The sequence below is a fragment of the Megalops cyprinoides genome, chromosome 3 (genome assembly GCF_013368585.1).
Source record: "Megalops cyprinoides isolate fMegCyp1 chromosome 3, fMegCyp1.pri, whole genome shotgun sequence".
NCBI classification, from domain to species: Eukaryota; Metazoa; Chordata; class Actinopteri; order Elopiformes; family Megalopidae; genus Megalops; species Megalops cyprinoides.
This window is the reverse complement of record NC_050585.1, coordinates 6,197,044-6,213,827: the sequence shown is the minus strand read 5'-3', so window position 1 is coordinate 6,213,827 and position 16,784 is coordinate 6,197,044. Positions and strand designations below refer to the sequence as shown.

General features: G+C 44.7%; 1 protein-coding gene across 1 annotated transcript in view; it reads left to right on the top strand.

The window, feature by feature from the left end:
• The window catches only part of dlg2 (discs, large homolog 2 (Drosophila)), a 220,566-nt gene that overhangs the window by 14,749 nt on the left and 189,033 nt on the right, over nucleotides 1-16,784 (top strand). The window contains exon 3 of the mRNA XM_036522959.1: nucleotides 13,855-14,000. Within this exon, the coding sequence (XP_036378852.1) occupies nucleotides 13,855-14,000 (146 nt within the window). The remainder of the gene's footprint in view (nucleotides 1-13,854; nucleotides 14,001-16,784) is intronic.

Sequence of the window (16,784 nt, the reverse complement as noted above, 5' to 3'; positions counted from 1 at the left end):
CACATCTGAATATACAAAGCTGCAGCTGGTTGTGTTTGTGGTGCTTCTGATTTCTGGGCCACGTGAAGGAGCAACATCTTACGTGGAAACGCAGCACGTTCCGAACAACCATGCAATTCCTAATAGGTCTGGACACATACCAATTAGCCCCCAATTCAATGGCTGTGGAGGAGGGTCTGGCTGTGGGAAGGAGAGAAAACAGAAATAATCTTTCCCCAGAGAGGAGGAGAGATTACAGGAGTGAGTACCACACAGTGGAACCCACTCCGCCCACCATTTTATGTGAAAGGGAGAAAAGCTGCCGATCCACATTCTGCGTGTTGTATGCGCGTGTGTGTGTGTGCACCCGCACGTACACGCGTGTTTGTGCTTCTGAGCCCTCGCAGACGCGAGGCTCCCCCCATTCGCTGCCCGGTTGCCTAGGAAACACAATCTGTAAATCTACTTGCAACCAGCTGCTGCCTTGTACCTGGAAGCGAAAGGATGGCTCGAGGGGAAGAAGAAGGAAAAAAGGGGAAAAAAAAAACAGAAGTGTGTCAGCTCTTTGAGTGTGCGATGAAAGCGCACTTACGAGAGAGAGAAAGAGAGAGCGAGATGCATCTGCTCGCTCTGGCACTCCCCTCCTCTACACCTGGCCTTTACGAGGGTGGGCGAAGGTATTGGAGAAGCAGCGTCACTAGCGCAGAGCCAATCACACAAGGAGCCATGCTTGCAGATCTAATGTCACCCTAACCTTTGGTCCTGCTCCCCTGTAAACTGAATGAGTGCCAGCACCCTCACCCATCCACCACCGTAACACCCCCCCCCCCTTCATTTACAGCAAGCACACAGCCAAGCCTTTGGGTGGCACACACCTGTTGGTGAATGCACAGCTTTGACGCACCAAAGCAGGAACTTGCGCAAAGCCGAGGGCTCCTAACGTCCCCTGTTCTTTCACATGAGCTGCGGAGGCAGCTGCCGGTCTGTGACGGGGCATTCTGGGAAGCCACTGTTTATGTCACACGCTGAACAATCACCCAACCCCCAACCTCACCGTTCCTCCGTGGCCCCGGGGCTTGAGGTCCTGTCCTGTAGAAATGTGCCGTCGGTATTTAATTGGCTGGTTGCGACCTTTGAATCGTCACTCCACGCAGCTCGGTGACCAGTGGCAGGAATCTGTCCATTCGGTTCTGCTGGCTGTGGGGATCAGCTGCACAGTAAGAGGTGTGCTGTCCCTGCTCAACGCTGCGACACACACAGGTGACAGTTCATTATTTATATACACGTTTAACTAATGTGCTGAGGTAGGAAAGGGCTGTGCTTACCGTGCAATATTCAGACCTGTGTGCGCATATCTGAATTCGAATCAATGAACGGACATATTGGATCGTCTTAGAGATCCACTTAGTCTGTTTTTTGACATAGGGACATAGAATGTGTTTGTTTTGTATGCAAGAACAGTACTCGTTGCTGCATGTTGCTGTAAGAGCGTAGCATTGTGTAGCATAGTGGTAAGGAGCAGGGCTTACAACTGAAAGGTTACTGGTTTGAGTGCCCACTGAGGCGCTGCTGCTTTACCCTTGGGCATGGTACTTAACCCAGAATTTCCTCAGTAAATACCCAACTGTATAAATGGGTAACATGTAAAAACTGTTACTTGTGTAAGGCAGTCTGGATAAGAGCATTTGCTAAATGACAATACATGTAGTGTAACGTTGGCAGTCGAGATTCTTGGAATTCTGAATCTAAACCCCTACATCGTGTAGACTTGGACTCTGAGAGGGGCAGGTCAGTGCACTTGACTCTGTGGTATGCATGCCTTAAAATAGCCAGGCTTGTGAGTTGCACTGAGTTGACTCCTCTGCACCATATGGAGGGCAAAGATAAGTAGGCATGACAGAGACCCATCCCGGGCAGAGATGGCTGGCGTCTGGACACACTTCCTGTCTTCAGGACATGGAGGGGATTGTGGTCTGAAGGCTCAGCCTGAGATGCGTGCTTTGTAGACCAAGACGGCTGAGGTTTTTGTTGTAACTCTAGGCTACGGGACGCCAAATGGAATGGATCCTCATGTAGACATCCGTGTAGGATTGCTACCTCCAGAAATGCAAAAAAAAAAAGTCACCCATCTGGCAAAGCAGATGGGCCGGGCGGAGTCACCCAGGGACACAGTGCGTTTTGTGCAGATTGGGGATCGGCGGAGCAGGGTTGCATGCGCAGTGTGTCCGTGCCCACCGGATTTACGGGATCAGCATTTCGCTCTTCCTTTAATTCTGATTAAATGACATTGTTAACAGCGGGGTCGCAGATCGAGATCAACCCTAATCGCCAGCTTTTCCATTAGTTACAGCAATGGCACTGCCCTTAATACCATTTTACAGTCAAAAGATCCTGCCTGTTGGGTGGAGTTCAGAGCGACTGGCATGTACGCACACGCAGAGAATTCCAGGCCCAACAAGTCATTTTTTTTTTTTTTTTTTTTTGAAAGTGCATGTATTGAAAGGAAGGAAAATGAGATTTCAGGCCTGGTGGTCGTGACATCTTGGAAGGGATTTCCTTTAAAGAAGGCATTTCTAAGTGATTAGAACCAAATTTTTCTGAGCCATACCCTGTAAGGTGCAGGCCTACCATCAAATCCTCTGCAAGGTAGGAGATGCAGGCATTACATACAGAAAGGATGAATGAACGCATCTCCAACCCCATGGACGCTGATGACAGTTCATGGCCATTTCAGGGCTATTAAACGAGCACAGAGCAGACGAATCTCTGTGAGCGGCGTCCCTCGGGCACCGTGGACAGAGCCTCTGCAGCTCAGCTTTGATGGTATGTAGGAAAACGTGCTCGGGGTCTTAAGAGAAGGGGAAGCGCAGCCCGTGGGGTGTTGTATCCCTGCTCCAACAAGCACGCAGGGGGCCCAGTCATGCACAGGATCGTCACAGAGAGATTCAGTAGGTGGGCCTCGTGATTCTTTGGCTCTCTGGTGACGTGACAGTGCAGCAAGGTTAACCGCACCGGTTAGTTTGCTTGGAGTAGGGCAGCAGCCCCCGCCCCCTTCCCCCCACAGAGAGCGGACCGTGCAGCACGTCCTGTTTTCTGGACAGGGCCCGGTCTGTTGATTCAGGGCCCGCGCTGGCCCTGTCGTGCAGCTAATCCCTGTTTCATCCCTGCCGCAGCTGCCCCTGCCCCCCGCCTGCACCTGCTCTCCCAGCTGGACCCTGGCACGCTCGGCGGCGCACCGACCCGGCCAGCTCGCACACCCCTGCCGCTTCGCCCCCGAGAGAGTCCCGAGCCTTCCATAGCCTCCCCCTGCCCTCCCCAACAGCTGAACAACGCCCGCGCGTGAAATCTGTGTCCCGGTGCGCCAGAGCGCTGAACCGCGCTTGGTGTTGTCTTAATTGGGCCCTGGAATGCAGCAGCGATGGCCACGGGGTGGGTAGAGTGGCCGGGCTGCGTCAGGCCCCCCTCCCTCTCGGATGGCCGTGGTCGATCATGGCCACTGCTCTGAAGCGCCCGCCTCTTGGCTGACTCTGCCGCCTCATTGATCCCATAGTTCAATGGGACAATGGCACGGCAGTTCCAGAAGGTCGCGATGGGAGGTTCTCAAACAGCGCTGCTCTGTAGCGGGTGCTTTTGTTTGAAGCTGGATGCACAATGCCCAAAGGCTCTGCATTAAGCAGGCAGGGAGAAAACGAAGCCCTTCAGGCTGTTTACATCTTTTTCTCGTGGGTAAACTGTGGAAGCTTTGATTGAGTAGCCCCCTCATGCAGGAAACTGATAAAAAGATGACGGCACTGAATTAGTAATGCATGAGCTGAGGTTTGTTGTGGATAAAACGTACGTAAAGGTTCTGACATTTTACTGACATGTTCTTGCGTGTTCCTGTTTGAAAGTCATGAAGTGGACCAGATGCATTTCCCACTCTCTGCGATCTTGGATAAAACTTGTCATAAGTTTCTGTCCTTGAGTGAAAAAACTTCCCTTGCCGTTAAAACTCCTTGCCGTTCAGAAGTTTAGCTTGTAGTGCAAATTTAGATGAAAATAATGAAAGTGTACAGTATATGTATATGTATATGTATATGTAACAATTGTATACTGTAAGACTGCTTCTGCTACACCACCTAATCTCCTGCCTGTGCTGCCCTGCCACACTAATGTAGGTGTGTCCCACTGGGAGGGGAATCCCCCCCTGCAAGACGAGCCTCCGCCCCACCCTGACACTGCCAATTAGCAGTGCTGTCCTCACAGGCTCGCTTACTGCCCTTCCCTTGCAAGCCAAACCCCACCCAGTTGCCTCAGCCCAGCCCACAGGCTGCCCCGGCGGGGCGACGGCGGGGGGTGCAGAGGAGGCCCACGGTAGACACCCTCTCTGACTCGACCGATCGTGTCTCTCATGCCGGCTGATCCAAACGGTTCAAGGGGGAAAAAAAGGGGCTGTGTTTATAGCGCTGGGTGTCAGTGCAGAACGAGGGGGGGGGAAGTTGGAACAGCGTGGCAGCGCTAAGTACATTAGCAGGCGCGGGGCTGAATTAGAAATCAGCTGTCCCAGGGCGCAGGGTCATTGTCTGAATCGGAGGGAACAGGAGGCCTCTCGGCGGATTAGGCAGGCTGCTCAGATGCGGGTAGCGGAGGCATCTGGCTCTCCCATTCCGCACTGCTCCAAGGGACCGGCCGCACTCAGCATTTCCATGGAGACCACGGAAGTTCTGCTCCACTGTAAGTTCTGCAATGCTTTCATTTTTCACCTCTTTAAGCAGGACGGGCAGATTTTTAGTGTAGCGCTTGTTGCTATAGGTGAGCCCAAATTAAGAGCTTTGGAAGGCGGCGGCTAAGCTAACATTTCTATACATGTTGCAGAAGCTGCAAGTCTGGAGTGTCAGTACTATGCCTGACAGTCCCGAGTTGGAGGATTTGCATAAATTGAGGTGTGCGTGCACACGCCGGTCCCTTTCTTTATGACAAGCCTGTTTCAAAATAAGCTTGAAGCTGGGAGCTGTACGAATGGGAGCCCCTTGAGCTTTACTCCAACTTTGAAAGGGAAAATTTTTCAGGCTTTGGAGTCCGCTGTATCGCCTTGTGGGTAGGCAACTGAACTCATGTCTCCAGCCCTTGTTGTGAATACCAATAGACTGTTGTCATTAACCCTCATTTAAATGTAAATACAGCCTCTCTGGGGGTAAGGGACTAAGAGTTGCTGTGGCAGGGTTGGATTGTGTACGCGCTGCCCATTGTTGCACATTGAATAAGCCTAGTCATTCTGCTGAACCACTGAAACCTCTGTTACTGAAAAAAATGCATGTTTAGTGTTTAACCCAAAATGGTAATCATGCTTTTTAGATGGCATGAATGTTTTAACATTTATGTATTTGTAATGGAATTGTTTAAAGAAGTAATCGCTAAGCAAATTTAAGTGGAGTATTATGTTTGGAAACAAATGTGTTGAAGTTTGAATTTTTCCTGCTCGTATATTTTTGGGACATACAGAATAAGGATAATACTGTTGTTGTTTGAGGTAGAAGGTCCTTGTTGTTGCTGTTATACATTGTCCAGGAACAAAAGCAGGCAGTGGCTAATCCAGTTAAATCCAGGCAAACTTGAAATGTTGTCTAGCCTTGTTAATTAAATCTTCAGGTAGCCAATTTGCATCACGACAGTATAGTAGGGCTGCAACTAACGACTATTTTGATAGTCAAATAATCTATCGATTATTGAAATGAATAATCGTCTATTCAGATTATGAATTGCACAATTACTCAATGGCTCTTATTTATCTGTCGGCTTTTAAATTTAGCCTGAGGTTGTTTTAGGCATATGCTAACTAACAATAAAGACAATAAAGATGAATGATTTAATGAATGGTTACTAGGACTAATTCAGTGAGGGCAGCTGCTTGCTGGGGAGTACAAGTCTGTTTCCTTTGAGGAAAGCCATCCATGGTAGCATTACGAGATCCAACAAACCCATAACTCGTTCGAGTTAATTCGAATGCAGCCCACATTGGGCACACACATAGACACGAGTTGTAGAAATCTTTCACGATTTAGAAAGTATCAAATTTTCCGGTGTTCTCTAAACTTGTGCACTCGTCAGCAACACTGTCTCCAGCCATAAACGTCGCCATGACAATGCTGCAATGTTTAAGCGGAGAATTTCTAAACAGCAGGCGGGCTCTGGTTTAACATTGTAAAGTTAGGACACGTTTGGTATGTGAACAGGATCATTGTGAATAATAGGTTATTATTTGCTACACTGTATGTTTGACGTCATTAATAATTTATTGATCAAGAGAAAATGTATTTTAAAAAGGAAACGTTACAGCTCATAACGTGAAGTAACATGGCTTTTAACATTAACATTAGCTATGCTAGCCAGCTAACTAATGTAACGAGACGAGTCTTCATCCAGAGAGTCAAAGTGCCACCTTTTCAGATGCTCAAGCATAACTGATGTGCTCCCATGCCAGGCAAGGTTAGGTTTGCAAATTTTGCAGCTCACAACCTTCTTGGCAGAGTTAACCCTTTTGCATGTACAGTCACACTAGTGTGATTAGCTGTTTAGCGTGTATGCTAAAACCTGTGCGATTAGAAAACTAGTCTGGAAAAATTCTACCTAATTTTAGCTTTGAGGAAACAGTGATTTAATATTAAAAAAAAATAGCAAATGCTAACTGAAAACGATGAGAAGCTTAATAAAGCTAATGGAAACATAGCGAACCATGTAACGTAGCACGCACGCTACATAGCATAAAAAATAAGTTACATGCGAAAGGATTAAGTGTGAAATGCTGCCACACTTTTGAGGTCTTTGGTCATGAAAGTGTTGTCATCTCTATTGTGCACTCCAGTAAAGCAAAGTAGCTTAGGCTCTATATGTCTGAGCATTCTGAGTCAGCACGAAAAACACACGTGATGACCAACTAATCGACAATTAAGTTCGTTGGCAACTAATTTAGTCATCGATTGATTGACTACGACTACGTTGATTGTTTGTTGCACCCCTATTTAGTATTTAATTTCTTAATACTTCTTTGCAGAACTCAATGCTGTTATCAGTGCTGATGACCTTTTGATCGTGTGCGATATTTGTTAAATTTTTGAAGAATCAGTGCTGTAGCTCTACAGTATGGACTAGGGTTATTCAATTAGTTTGGAATGGAGGCCAGATTATGAAAATGATCCCAAATGAGGGGCCAGAGAAATGTGGCTGAAATATGAAATATGGCCCAAATCTGAGTAGTCACGTTAACAGTTACAAAGATACACTTGTACTGTAGGAAGATGCATACAGGTGCATGGAACTGTAACAAAAAATTTTGAGTGACATATGAATGACATATTGTATTCTGAAAATGCATAGAAAAGAACAACATGAGTGCTTATTGCATTGTATCAAGGCTCATGGGCCTAATCTACATTCAAATGACAACATACACCATATTGAGAAGTCAGTACACGTGAGCCAAATCACATCACTAAAATATTGAATCTTTTAACTAACATCACTATAGTGCATACAACTGTAACAACAACAGCATACGAGTGCGTAGCATGGCAGTGTATCAAGGCACATGAATCATTTCTACATTCAAAGGAGGTAAATAAACAAAGTTAATAATTGCCAAGTTTGGCACACAACAGGCTTTGGTGGCTAAGGGAATGTAGCGATCTCAGCATCAGCTAACCTAGCAAACGGGCCCTGTGTCTTGCCCGCCAAAGCAGACGCACCGTCCGTTACCAGCGTATTAATATGTTCCATATCCAACTTGTTCTCCTCAAAGAAGGACACGGTTTTATCAAAAATTGTCTCACCAGTTGTGGTCCTCCAAAGGAATTAGTCCAATCATATCTTCCTGAAAGCATGTCCAATCAAAGAATGTAATGTAGAGGCACGACTGTGCTGCATTGCTGTTGTCGGTTGATTCCTCCACAGCAGGGGACATCACCTCGGCCTTTTTTAGTCTGTCCAAAAGAGTCTTGAAGACATCCGATGCAAGGACCTCCACTCTCCTCGTGGATGACGTGTCTGATAATGGAATGTTTTTCATTGAATCAGTCACGCTGTTTCGGGTTTTCTCAACAGTAACCACCTATTCCATTGATGCTACCATACACTCCTTGACAGTCTCTGCATCCATAAACAACCTTTTCTTTTAGGATAATATCCATGCCACTCGCAGCGGTACAGATGTAGCACTCTCTAGCTCTGTAGAAGTCTGAAATATGGTGCTATGTTTTTGCTCATAACAGGAGCTTAGCCCCTTGAATCTTCTGACAGCAAGCAGAAGATTCAAGGGTCTGTTGTATTGAGGTTAGCGTGGTTTGTCTTGAAGTACCTCCGCAAGTTTTTTTATTTTGTCACTGATATGCACTCATAGCATAGTAAACACATAGGCCTTGTACAGACTGATATAAACATATGCTTACCTGTGTTAAGGTTTTGCTTTTTTTAAAGTGGAAAGTGACATTTTGGTGGCTAGCAACAGGTACTGAGAGAGTGCGCTGGGGACAAGAGAGAACAGTGTTGGGAATGTAGTGTTAGACAAGAGCAGAACATGGCAGCTTCCATCAGTCAGGGAAGGCTTGTTTACATTGACTGGGGCTGGACAAACAGAAATAATTCTGACGTAGGACCATACAGAAATTATAAACCAGAATTATTTTATTTTTCTTTTAATTAATTGGCAAGAACAACTTAAAGGACCGGCACAAATTGCTTTGCAGGCCGGACCCTACCCCTGTGCCCCTGTTTGGATGGGCTTGGTATAGGCATTTTTAAATGACTCAGTTCATGGTGGGACAGTACTGTAAGGTGCAGCATCGTTAGCCTAGCACATATAGGGCCGTTTGCCTTCTCCATGTTGCAGAGACCCATTCCCTTGACACTCTTGTGATGAGGCAGTTTTTTGATGAAGCTTTCACTCTCCACTGGCCAAATCAAGTTAGCTGTATTGTTGTCCATTCTTGTCAAATTTAAAGGTGGTTAGAAATACATGGCAAAGTTACTTCAGCTCTGTTCAGCAGTGGTAGTAAGTCACGTAAATATCAGAAACCTTTAGCCTTTCTCTTGAAATGGCTTTCCCTTGTTTAAACCTGGCCAGTATGCAGTGTACATTCTCAGAAATGGTCATATTTCTTGCCCTGTCATTTGAGGTAAGTGGTCCTCGATAAATAAATTGCTCTTTTTTAGAGGTCCTTGGCAGAGCATTTTTAAGCAGCTCTGAACACTGAACATTAAGGGTGAAAAGGAAATGATATCAAAAGCTAACAGAAATGCTTTTAAATATGCAAAATATCATGTGGTGATTATCTAAAGCAATTTAGAGCAGAAAGCACAATATCAAGTTAGAATGCCATTAAAACAGGGTTTCCTGTTCTATTTTTTCATCACTTTTGCCAGCCATGCATGTATGTGTGACCCTGTGTGAATGAGTCAGACTTGGGATGTATTTGCATTTACGTGCAGCTAATTCATAGTATTGTTGTTTAGTTTCATTTTGAATCTAATGGATTCATATTTGGATTAAAACCCTGTAGCCTGACCCAAACCCAGTGGGACCCAATGAAACAGGCCAGGATGGTATCGGGCTCAGCATTTTTGGATGTCAAGTGTTGAGTGCACTGCTGTCTAAAATCTGGCATAAAATCTCATTTTCAGTGACTGACATACACAAAGGGAATTAACATTTTAAGGCTACTCATCATGCTGTACTTGAATGTAAATCATTTATTTACTTATTTAGTTGAAAAGAACTTATTTAAGCCAAGGTCCCCTCATTTTTCCTGAAAAATACTGTTCATTTTGTCAAGCAGAATTTTTCCTTTTTACTATTTACTTTTAGGCCTACAGACTTTATTAACTGTATAGTTCTCTGTTTTCCCCAACAAGGACAGACTTTATTGTGTTCATTTTTTAGTCTGCTGAATGTTATATTCTGTGGGATCTACTTGTCCTTATACGGACCTTATATTCACAGTACAGTGTGTTTTTGCCAAAAAGGAGAGGGTTTGGTAAGATTTTGATACATGTAAGTTGTTGAAGGTGATTGCCAGTAGTCTTTTTGGTAGCCTAGTAGCATTTAAGTGCCGGCAGCATTTTTAAATCTGTTCCCAGGTTACAAGAATGACAGTTGTGTCCAGATATTCTGATACATACTTTGAGTCAGTTGACTAAACTTTTGTTGCTTTTTTTGTTTTGGTTATTTATTTGTCTGTTGATTGATGTTAGATGATTTTTTTCATCTTATGAAAAAATCATCTTTCATTTTATTAATCTTATTGTGGCTACCATAACCGATTATATACTCTAGACAGTTATAAATTCATAGTATTAGCCTATATATTTTTGGAGTTTTTTCCAGGGTACTTCACATAGACTAAATGGGTGTATTATCCACATAGTAGTATACTTAGTTTACTACTAATAGTATACTTAGACTTACAAAAGCATTTTGGGGGTATGTGTCTTCCTTGAGGGTACTTGGTCAATATGCTGCCAAGGGTTCAAACCTTCAACCTTTTGATTGTCATGTTCAAGATATAAAATAAAATGTCACAGAATGCAGTACAACATGATTTAAAAAATACTTTATTCGTTTGTTTGATGTCTGAGCCAGTGCTCAGTGCACTTCATTTATAAGAATGACTGATGTAAAAATCAGCTGGGAAAAAAAAAATCAGTCAAGTCCTGCCTATATTGAACCGGGTTAAAATGATCTTTTTATGAGAATCATGTTAGGCCCACTCACAACAGATAATGTGGTGATGCAGACAGTGGCGGTTCTAGCTTGTATGGTGCACTGGGCTAACCCCCCCTTCAGCGCACCCCCTGCCACAAAAAAAAGCACCATTCTGCTCTGTCATTTTTATTCAGACATTTGGAACAACACAAAAATAAGATTCAACAAACAAAGACAAATAGAAACAAACTGTAGTATATAAATACAAATGAAAAACAGAATCGATTTATTACACTATTACCCTATTGCTAACAAAAAAAAAACACAAGTAAAACTAAATTGCACAGATCCTATCACCTCAATGAAAGTTAACCAAATAAATAATGTGCTAGTTAGGTTGTAATTGTTTTGCTGCAGGCTACACACATTGTCATGATGAAACTGTGTGAAATTATATCCAATGTTATGTAAGCTAGTTGGATAGAAAATGGAATATTGTCGCCCTATGTGTAATAGCATAGCAAGCAACATAGACTAGTATAACATTTATGTTTGTTAGCCTATTTCATTACATGCATAATATTATGCTCATAAAGAGATGACAGCTGCATACATGCTCGTAAAGAGATGACATAGCTGCATACCTTTATCTTTTACGCGTTTCTCCTCTTCTTCTTTCCTCTTTTTCCTAAACTGAGCACCTGATGGCTTACACCTTTTCTTATCCATTTGTGTTGATATGGCACTCGAGCATCAATACATTACCCATCCCCCAACACTGTCAACCAAGAGTCAAGACTAAACCAATCCACCTTGGTGGTGTGCAGACTGGTTTTATATTATCCTTAACGATTTCGCACAAACCAGAAAAAAATGCAACAATATGTCTGTGAAACTATATATTCACAGTATTATGAATGTATTGTGGTTTATTTGGTAGCACTTTGTAGTTTGACTGATTTTACTAATTGCATTAGTACTGTACAAAGTTAGAGGTGTGCTATTTCATAGATTCCCCCGCTCCCCCTGCCCCGGGCTTCCAGTGGGGAGACCTGAGGTCAACCTACCCCCACGCCCCTCCCCATGTTGTACGTCTGAGTGGGAGACCTTCCCAGGCGGTAGCCTGTCTAGCTCACAAACTAGAATCAGGGCGCCCACTCCGACTCACACGGTGACATGATATCATTGACGTGACGTGCAAATAAGCGATAGAAAACCGATCGCGCAAATGTTATTTTTGTGTGTGTGCCCCGTGCCGCCCCCGGCAAGATGCCGCCCCGGGGCGGCTGCCCATGTCGCCCATACCTAAATCCGCCACTGGGTGCAGATAACATTGAATTCAGAAGTGAATCTCATTATATCCAGTTAAGAAAACACTTGTGCAGTTTACTTAAGTTCTTGGAATGACAAGCCTTTAGGCCTGGGAGCTCTGCGAATCTTTTGTCAACTGGGGAATCTCTGTCTTGGTTTTAACTTGGAAAAGTAGCCTATGCTTTGTAGTGGAACCTGCCTGACTACAGTATAGAAGAGAGGCCTCTAACCATAATGGTTTTAGACCCTGCTCACAGATCTTTGGATTCATTCTCATGCTTTGACGGCTACATCTGACAATTTTGGCAGAAATCTCAAAAACAAATTGATCTGTCAAGCCAAAAGGGCGCCTGCTAATTTTTTCCGAGTTGCTGGCTGTTGCCCGTGTCTCTCATCCTCGAACTCTGCGCCCCTGCACGCCCCCCGTTGCACCTCTGCGGCGGTTGCACTGCAGCAGCGACAATCACAGGCAGCAATAAAGCAGCAGCAGAAAAAAAGGCTTTCGATTCACGTCAGCAGCGAGGTGCTGCAGTTTCCTCTGGCTGGGCTGCGATATCCTGTGTGGAGCCGCAGAACGGGTCCGCTGCTGTCAGGGCTTCGGCTCTCTGAAGCCTAAGGGAGGTAAAGAGGAAAGAGAAGGAGGATATATGATTTGCCGTAAGATTTCGGAGAAACCGGGGGGAAGACCAGGGGACCTAACTCATCCAGCTGTCTAGGACTCTCGTTCTTCAGTAAGGGATAAAAAAAGCTAGAAACGCAGCAGAGTGTGACAGCTCTGTGGGGCACAGTTGATCTGTTTATAAGATCAAAAGTGCTGTCTAAAGTTTGTATATGTTTCCGTTTAATGTTAAAAGTCACCATTCCTTACAAACCAAAATGCGCATGTGTAAGAATTAGGAGTTGTGTGTGGAAAAATGCATATAAGGTTAATTTTTAAAGTTTTTTTTTTTAACCTTTAACTTTTGTAACAGATACTGCTGAACAGATGGTTAACTGCCAGTGAGCGTTCTGAGATATGGTGGTATTAAGCTAAAGAAGATTCTTCATGCCAGGCTACATTTGTTTTAGCTGAGCAGAGGTAAAGCTGTTCTATTTCAAGAAGCTGATGTTTCACTGTACTCCAAACACTGGTGTTAGCTGCCACTCGACTCAAGTAAAAGTTGTCTTTGTAGTGCTGTGGATGTGCTCATTTACTGAAGAAGTTTCACTTAGAATGAATAAAACGCCTTAGTGTCAAAACACTCCTTTCATTTCGAAATTCAGCAATAACACTGTTGGACGAAAAGCTTACTGGTGTGTTCTGTAGCAAATGTTGTAGCACTGTGTTGGAGGTCTTTCCTTCAGTCTGATGTAGGAAAGCTAGATTGCGCCCTGCACTGTTTGATATACAAGTTTGTGAATAGAGAGGTACAGTGGTTCAGTTGGGAAGAGATGTGTGCAGTGCTGTCAGTCATGTCTGCCTCTGAAATTCCTTCTGCATGTGACACTACTAATTGGATACCGCGTGTACGTATTGACTGTATAGACCCATCCATCTCGCTGTGTCCCATATTTTCTGCAGTCACCAACATAATTTAGGACCCTGCAGAAACTGTTTTGTGTAACAGTATGAACAGATTTTTGCATTGCTTTAGGGAAATATCTTTCCTGGTGTTAATATTTGGATTGAGATGCCAACAACTCAATTTCACTAATGGCCCATGTGGTGAAAAGCCCATTGAGACTTTCAGCTCTGCAGAGTACATGCTTGGTACATGGCCAACCGAAGACTAATCCTGGGTTTTAATTTCTTGCTCGCATTTCCATTTTTGCTGAGAGGGACATCAGATTCAGTCTTTTTTTCCTTCAAGCAGATTTAGCCTGGTTATTCATTCTCTGCGTGTTTTCCACAGATATCCAGGAATTCTATGAAGTGACACTGCTGAACACCCAGAAAAGCTGTGAGCAGAAGCTGGAGGAGGTCAACCACATGGCAGACAAGTGGGAGCGGACGGGCTCGCCGACCGTGGTCCTGCAGCACCCCTGCCCTGGAGAGGAGGTGAGGGCCTGCCAGAGGGGACGTGTGGCATTGTTATGGCTTTAAACCATGGCAGTGGGTCAGCGGGTTCTTTATTCTGGTGAAATTACAAACCCTGGGTTGTTATATAGCTATGATTTGTTCTTGGTCTTGATCAGTTGCAGACAACACCAGCACTGCAAATATTGTTTGGTCCCATCCTGTGATCAGCAATAGCAAGACACGGCAAAAATATTAGTCATTCAAAAGAGGCAAAATATCAGGAGGAATAGGGAGAGAGAGGGGAAGAAAGGAAAGAAAGGGAGAGAAAGAGGCCTTGTAAAGTGTAACATTTATTGAATACTGAATAACATTGAGCTTCGGTGCACTAATGTCAGGTGTCGGGCAGAGAACTAAACAAAATGACTTTTACTTGCTCTCAGTGCAGGTGTAAGCATCTTTATATTGTCCTGAGCACTTGGTATCAACTCAGAGAAGTGCTGTTTAATATCTAATGTCAGACTTAACCTCAGTTGCTCCAGAGAAGAGTCAGCGCATTGCTGGAGGGTACAACAACAGCGCTTCACTTTGGTATCAAACCTGCAATTCTCAGAGACTCCTAAACACCCATCCCCACTGCTGCTCCGTTATGAGAGTCTCCCCATCTTGGGAATTCAGTTGCGCTGTAAACCTAAAACAGTTTTGGGTATTGAATCTGTTTTGAACCGCAAGACTCTCGTAATGGGTTACGTTACGAGTAATATCTAAATCTTATTAGCATTATGTGTAGATGAAGTGCAACGCAGTGAAATGATATTGAACGTATAGCATTCTCTGACCACCTAACATAGGCAGAGAGCCTTCTCGTGTTTGAGAGAAGCTGCCCGAGGCGGCAGCCGTGATGTACGTGAGAAGAACAGGCGTGCAACATTCGGTTGAAAGGAGCCAAATTGGGGGACCAGACTGCCGGGGAATATAAACAATGCCCGTGGAAAACATTCATCCGGGGGCCCCCAGTCTTTCCTGCGAGCTGGAGATTGCTATGCCGTACATATGAAAGCAGTGTTGAGAAGCGGTGGTAATGCTTATAATTGTCTGAAGTGATGGAAGGGGCAGCCGAGGTACTGGCTGCACTCTGCTGTAGTGTGCTGCTTAATTGGCCGTTTTTCCCCTGTGGAACCAGAGATCCCACTGATCGGTGGTCTTTAACACTCGGCGAGAGCCTTTCGCGAAAGTCGCTGCAAATCCGTGAGCTGCACCGGCCCAGAGGGTAAGACTGGGTCGGGCAGAGGCTAGGGGAGCCGTGCGGAGAGTGCTGTGGAGACACTGCCACCCGCGGGGGGGCCTACAGTTTATTGATTAACGGGCCATGCTCCATTTGGCTGCAGAGTCATTAAGGAGCCGCAAGAGAGAGAAACCAAGTTCAAGACGCAACACTTTCCATTGGCTGACGCAAAGGCGGCTTGCCCTTGATGTCAGAATGACGCAGTCTCTGCCCATGTGCCTGGGGTGGGGGGAAATAAGTAGACGGCTGGGAACAATTTGGTAGATCCTATCGACAAAGTTTAATCGGAACTTGTTGTTTAAGCGGTGAACAGCTCATAGGACACAGGTTCTCAGAGCAGCAATTAGGAGCTGAATGAAACCATCCTGTCATCAAGCTGCAGCCAGTCGAGCTTCTGCGCTCCAGGGCTGAATTGATCAATTAATTTGAAGACATCTGTGAAAGCGTGTCCTATAGGGAACAGCAAGAAAGAGGGCAGGAAGTGCTCTCTCTAAAGTGAGACTTTGGTTTCTTATCCCTCCACTAGGGGGAAACTAGTTCTTTCAGAAACATCCCTATCACCAGCCAGAGTGTGTGATGGGGAGGGATATTCTTCTCAGTCAGTATGGTTCTGCATTTAAAAACACGCTGCACATCTGCACAGTTTTGGTATTCTTAAAATTGTGCACTTTTTCATTTATTTTGACTGAAAATGAATTTCTTGTTGAATTATTTATTAGAATTTAACAATTTTATGGTGTCAAAACATTTGGGGTGTGTTTGTGCGCTTGCGTATATGGATGTATAAATCTAAATAAAGATACTCTTCTTTCTTAAATATTGGACGCAAGCATTAGAATTGACAAATTAGCCAGTAGTCATACCATGTCTGCCTTTGGCTAAAGCTAAGAAGAAACAGGTTTCGGAGACTTGACCAGGTTGCTGTGCTAGACAGCACTTTTCCCTCTGGTCCAAGTAGAAAAGCAGTTGCCCAGGGCTGTGGTGGCGACAGGGTGCTGTTGGAGGTGGTGACTTTTGGGACACATCATTGAGCTCAGGTTGGTGCTAGACAATGGTGCTAACTGATATGTTTCACTCCTGCCAAATTTAAAGCACCTTCAGATCCACAAACCGCACTATTTGAACACAGTCATCGTTAATACAGTAGTTGGTAGGTAGGAGTATAGCGGATAGTGGTAATCAACATAGCATTCCACTTGTGATTTTTCATTTGCAAAAGAAAAGTCAGTGCCAAAAGAAAAGTGATTGGATCCATTTGTGTGGAGATAGTGCACTAGTGCTCTGTGCTTTATTTTGTGATATTGAAGGTTCTGCTGGTTAGTGGCTACTAGGTGTTCTCCTTTGTGTGTTTCATCTCAGTTGCTCAGAGGCTGTTGAAATGATGTCAGTTTTGGGTAATCTGAAGCACACATTGCACATACTTCCCTTGTGTGGGCGTAATCCCATTATCAGAGAATCAAACGTTCCCGGGCCCTTTCTCATTCCGCCGAGGGGGTTAAAGAACAGCAGCACGTGCACACCCTCCCCTGGTTGTCAGTGTT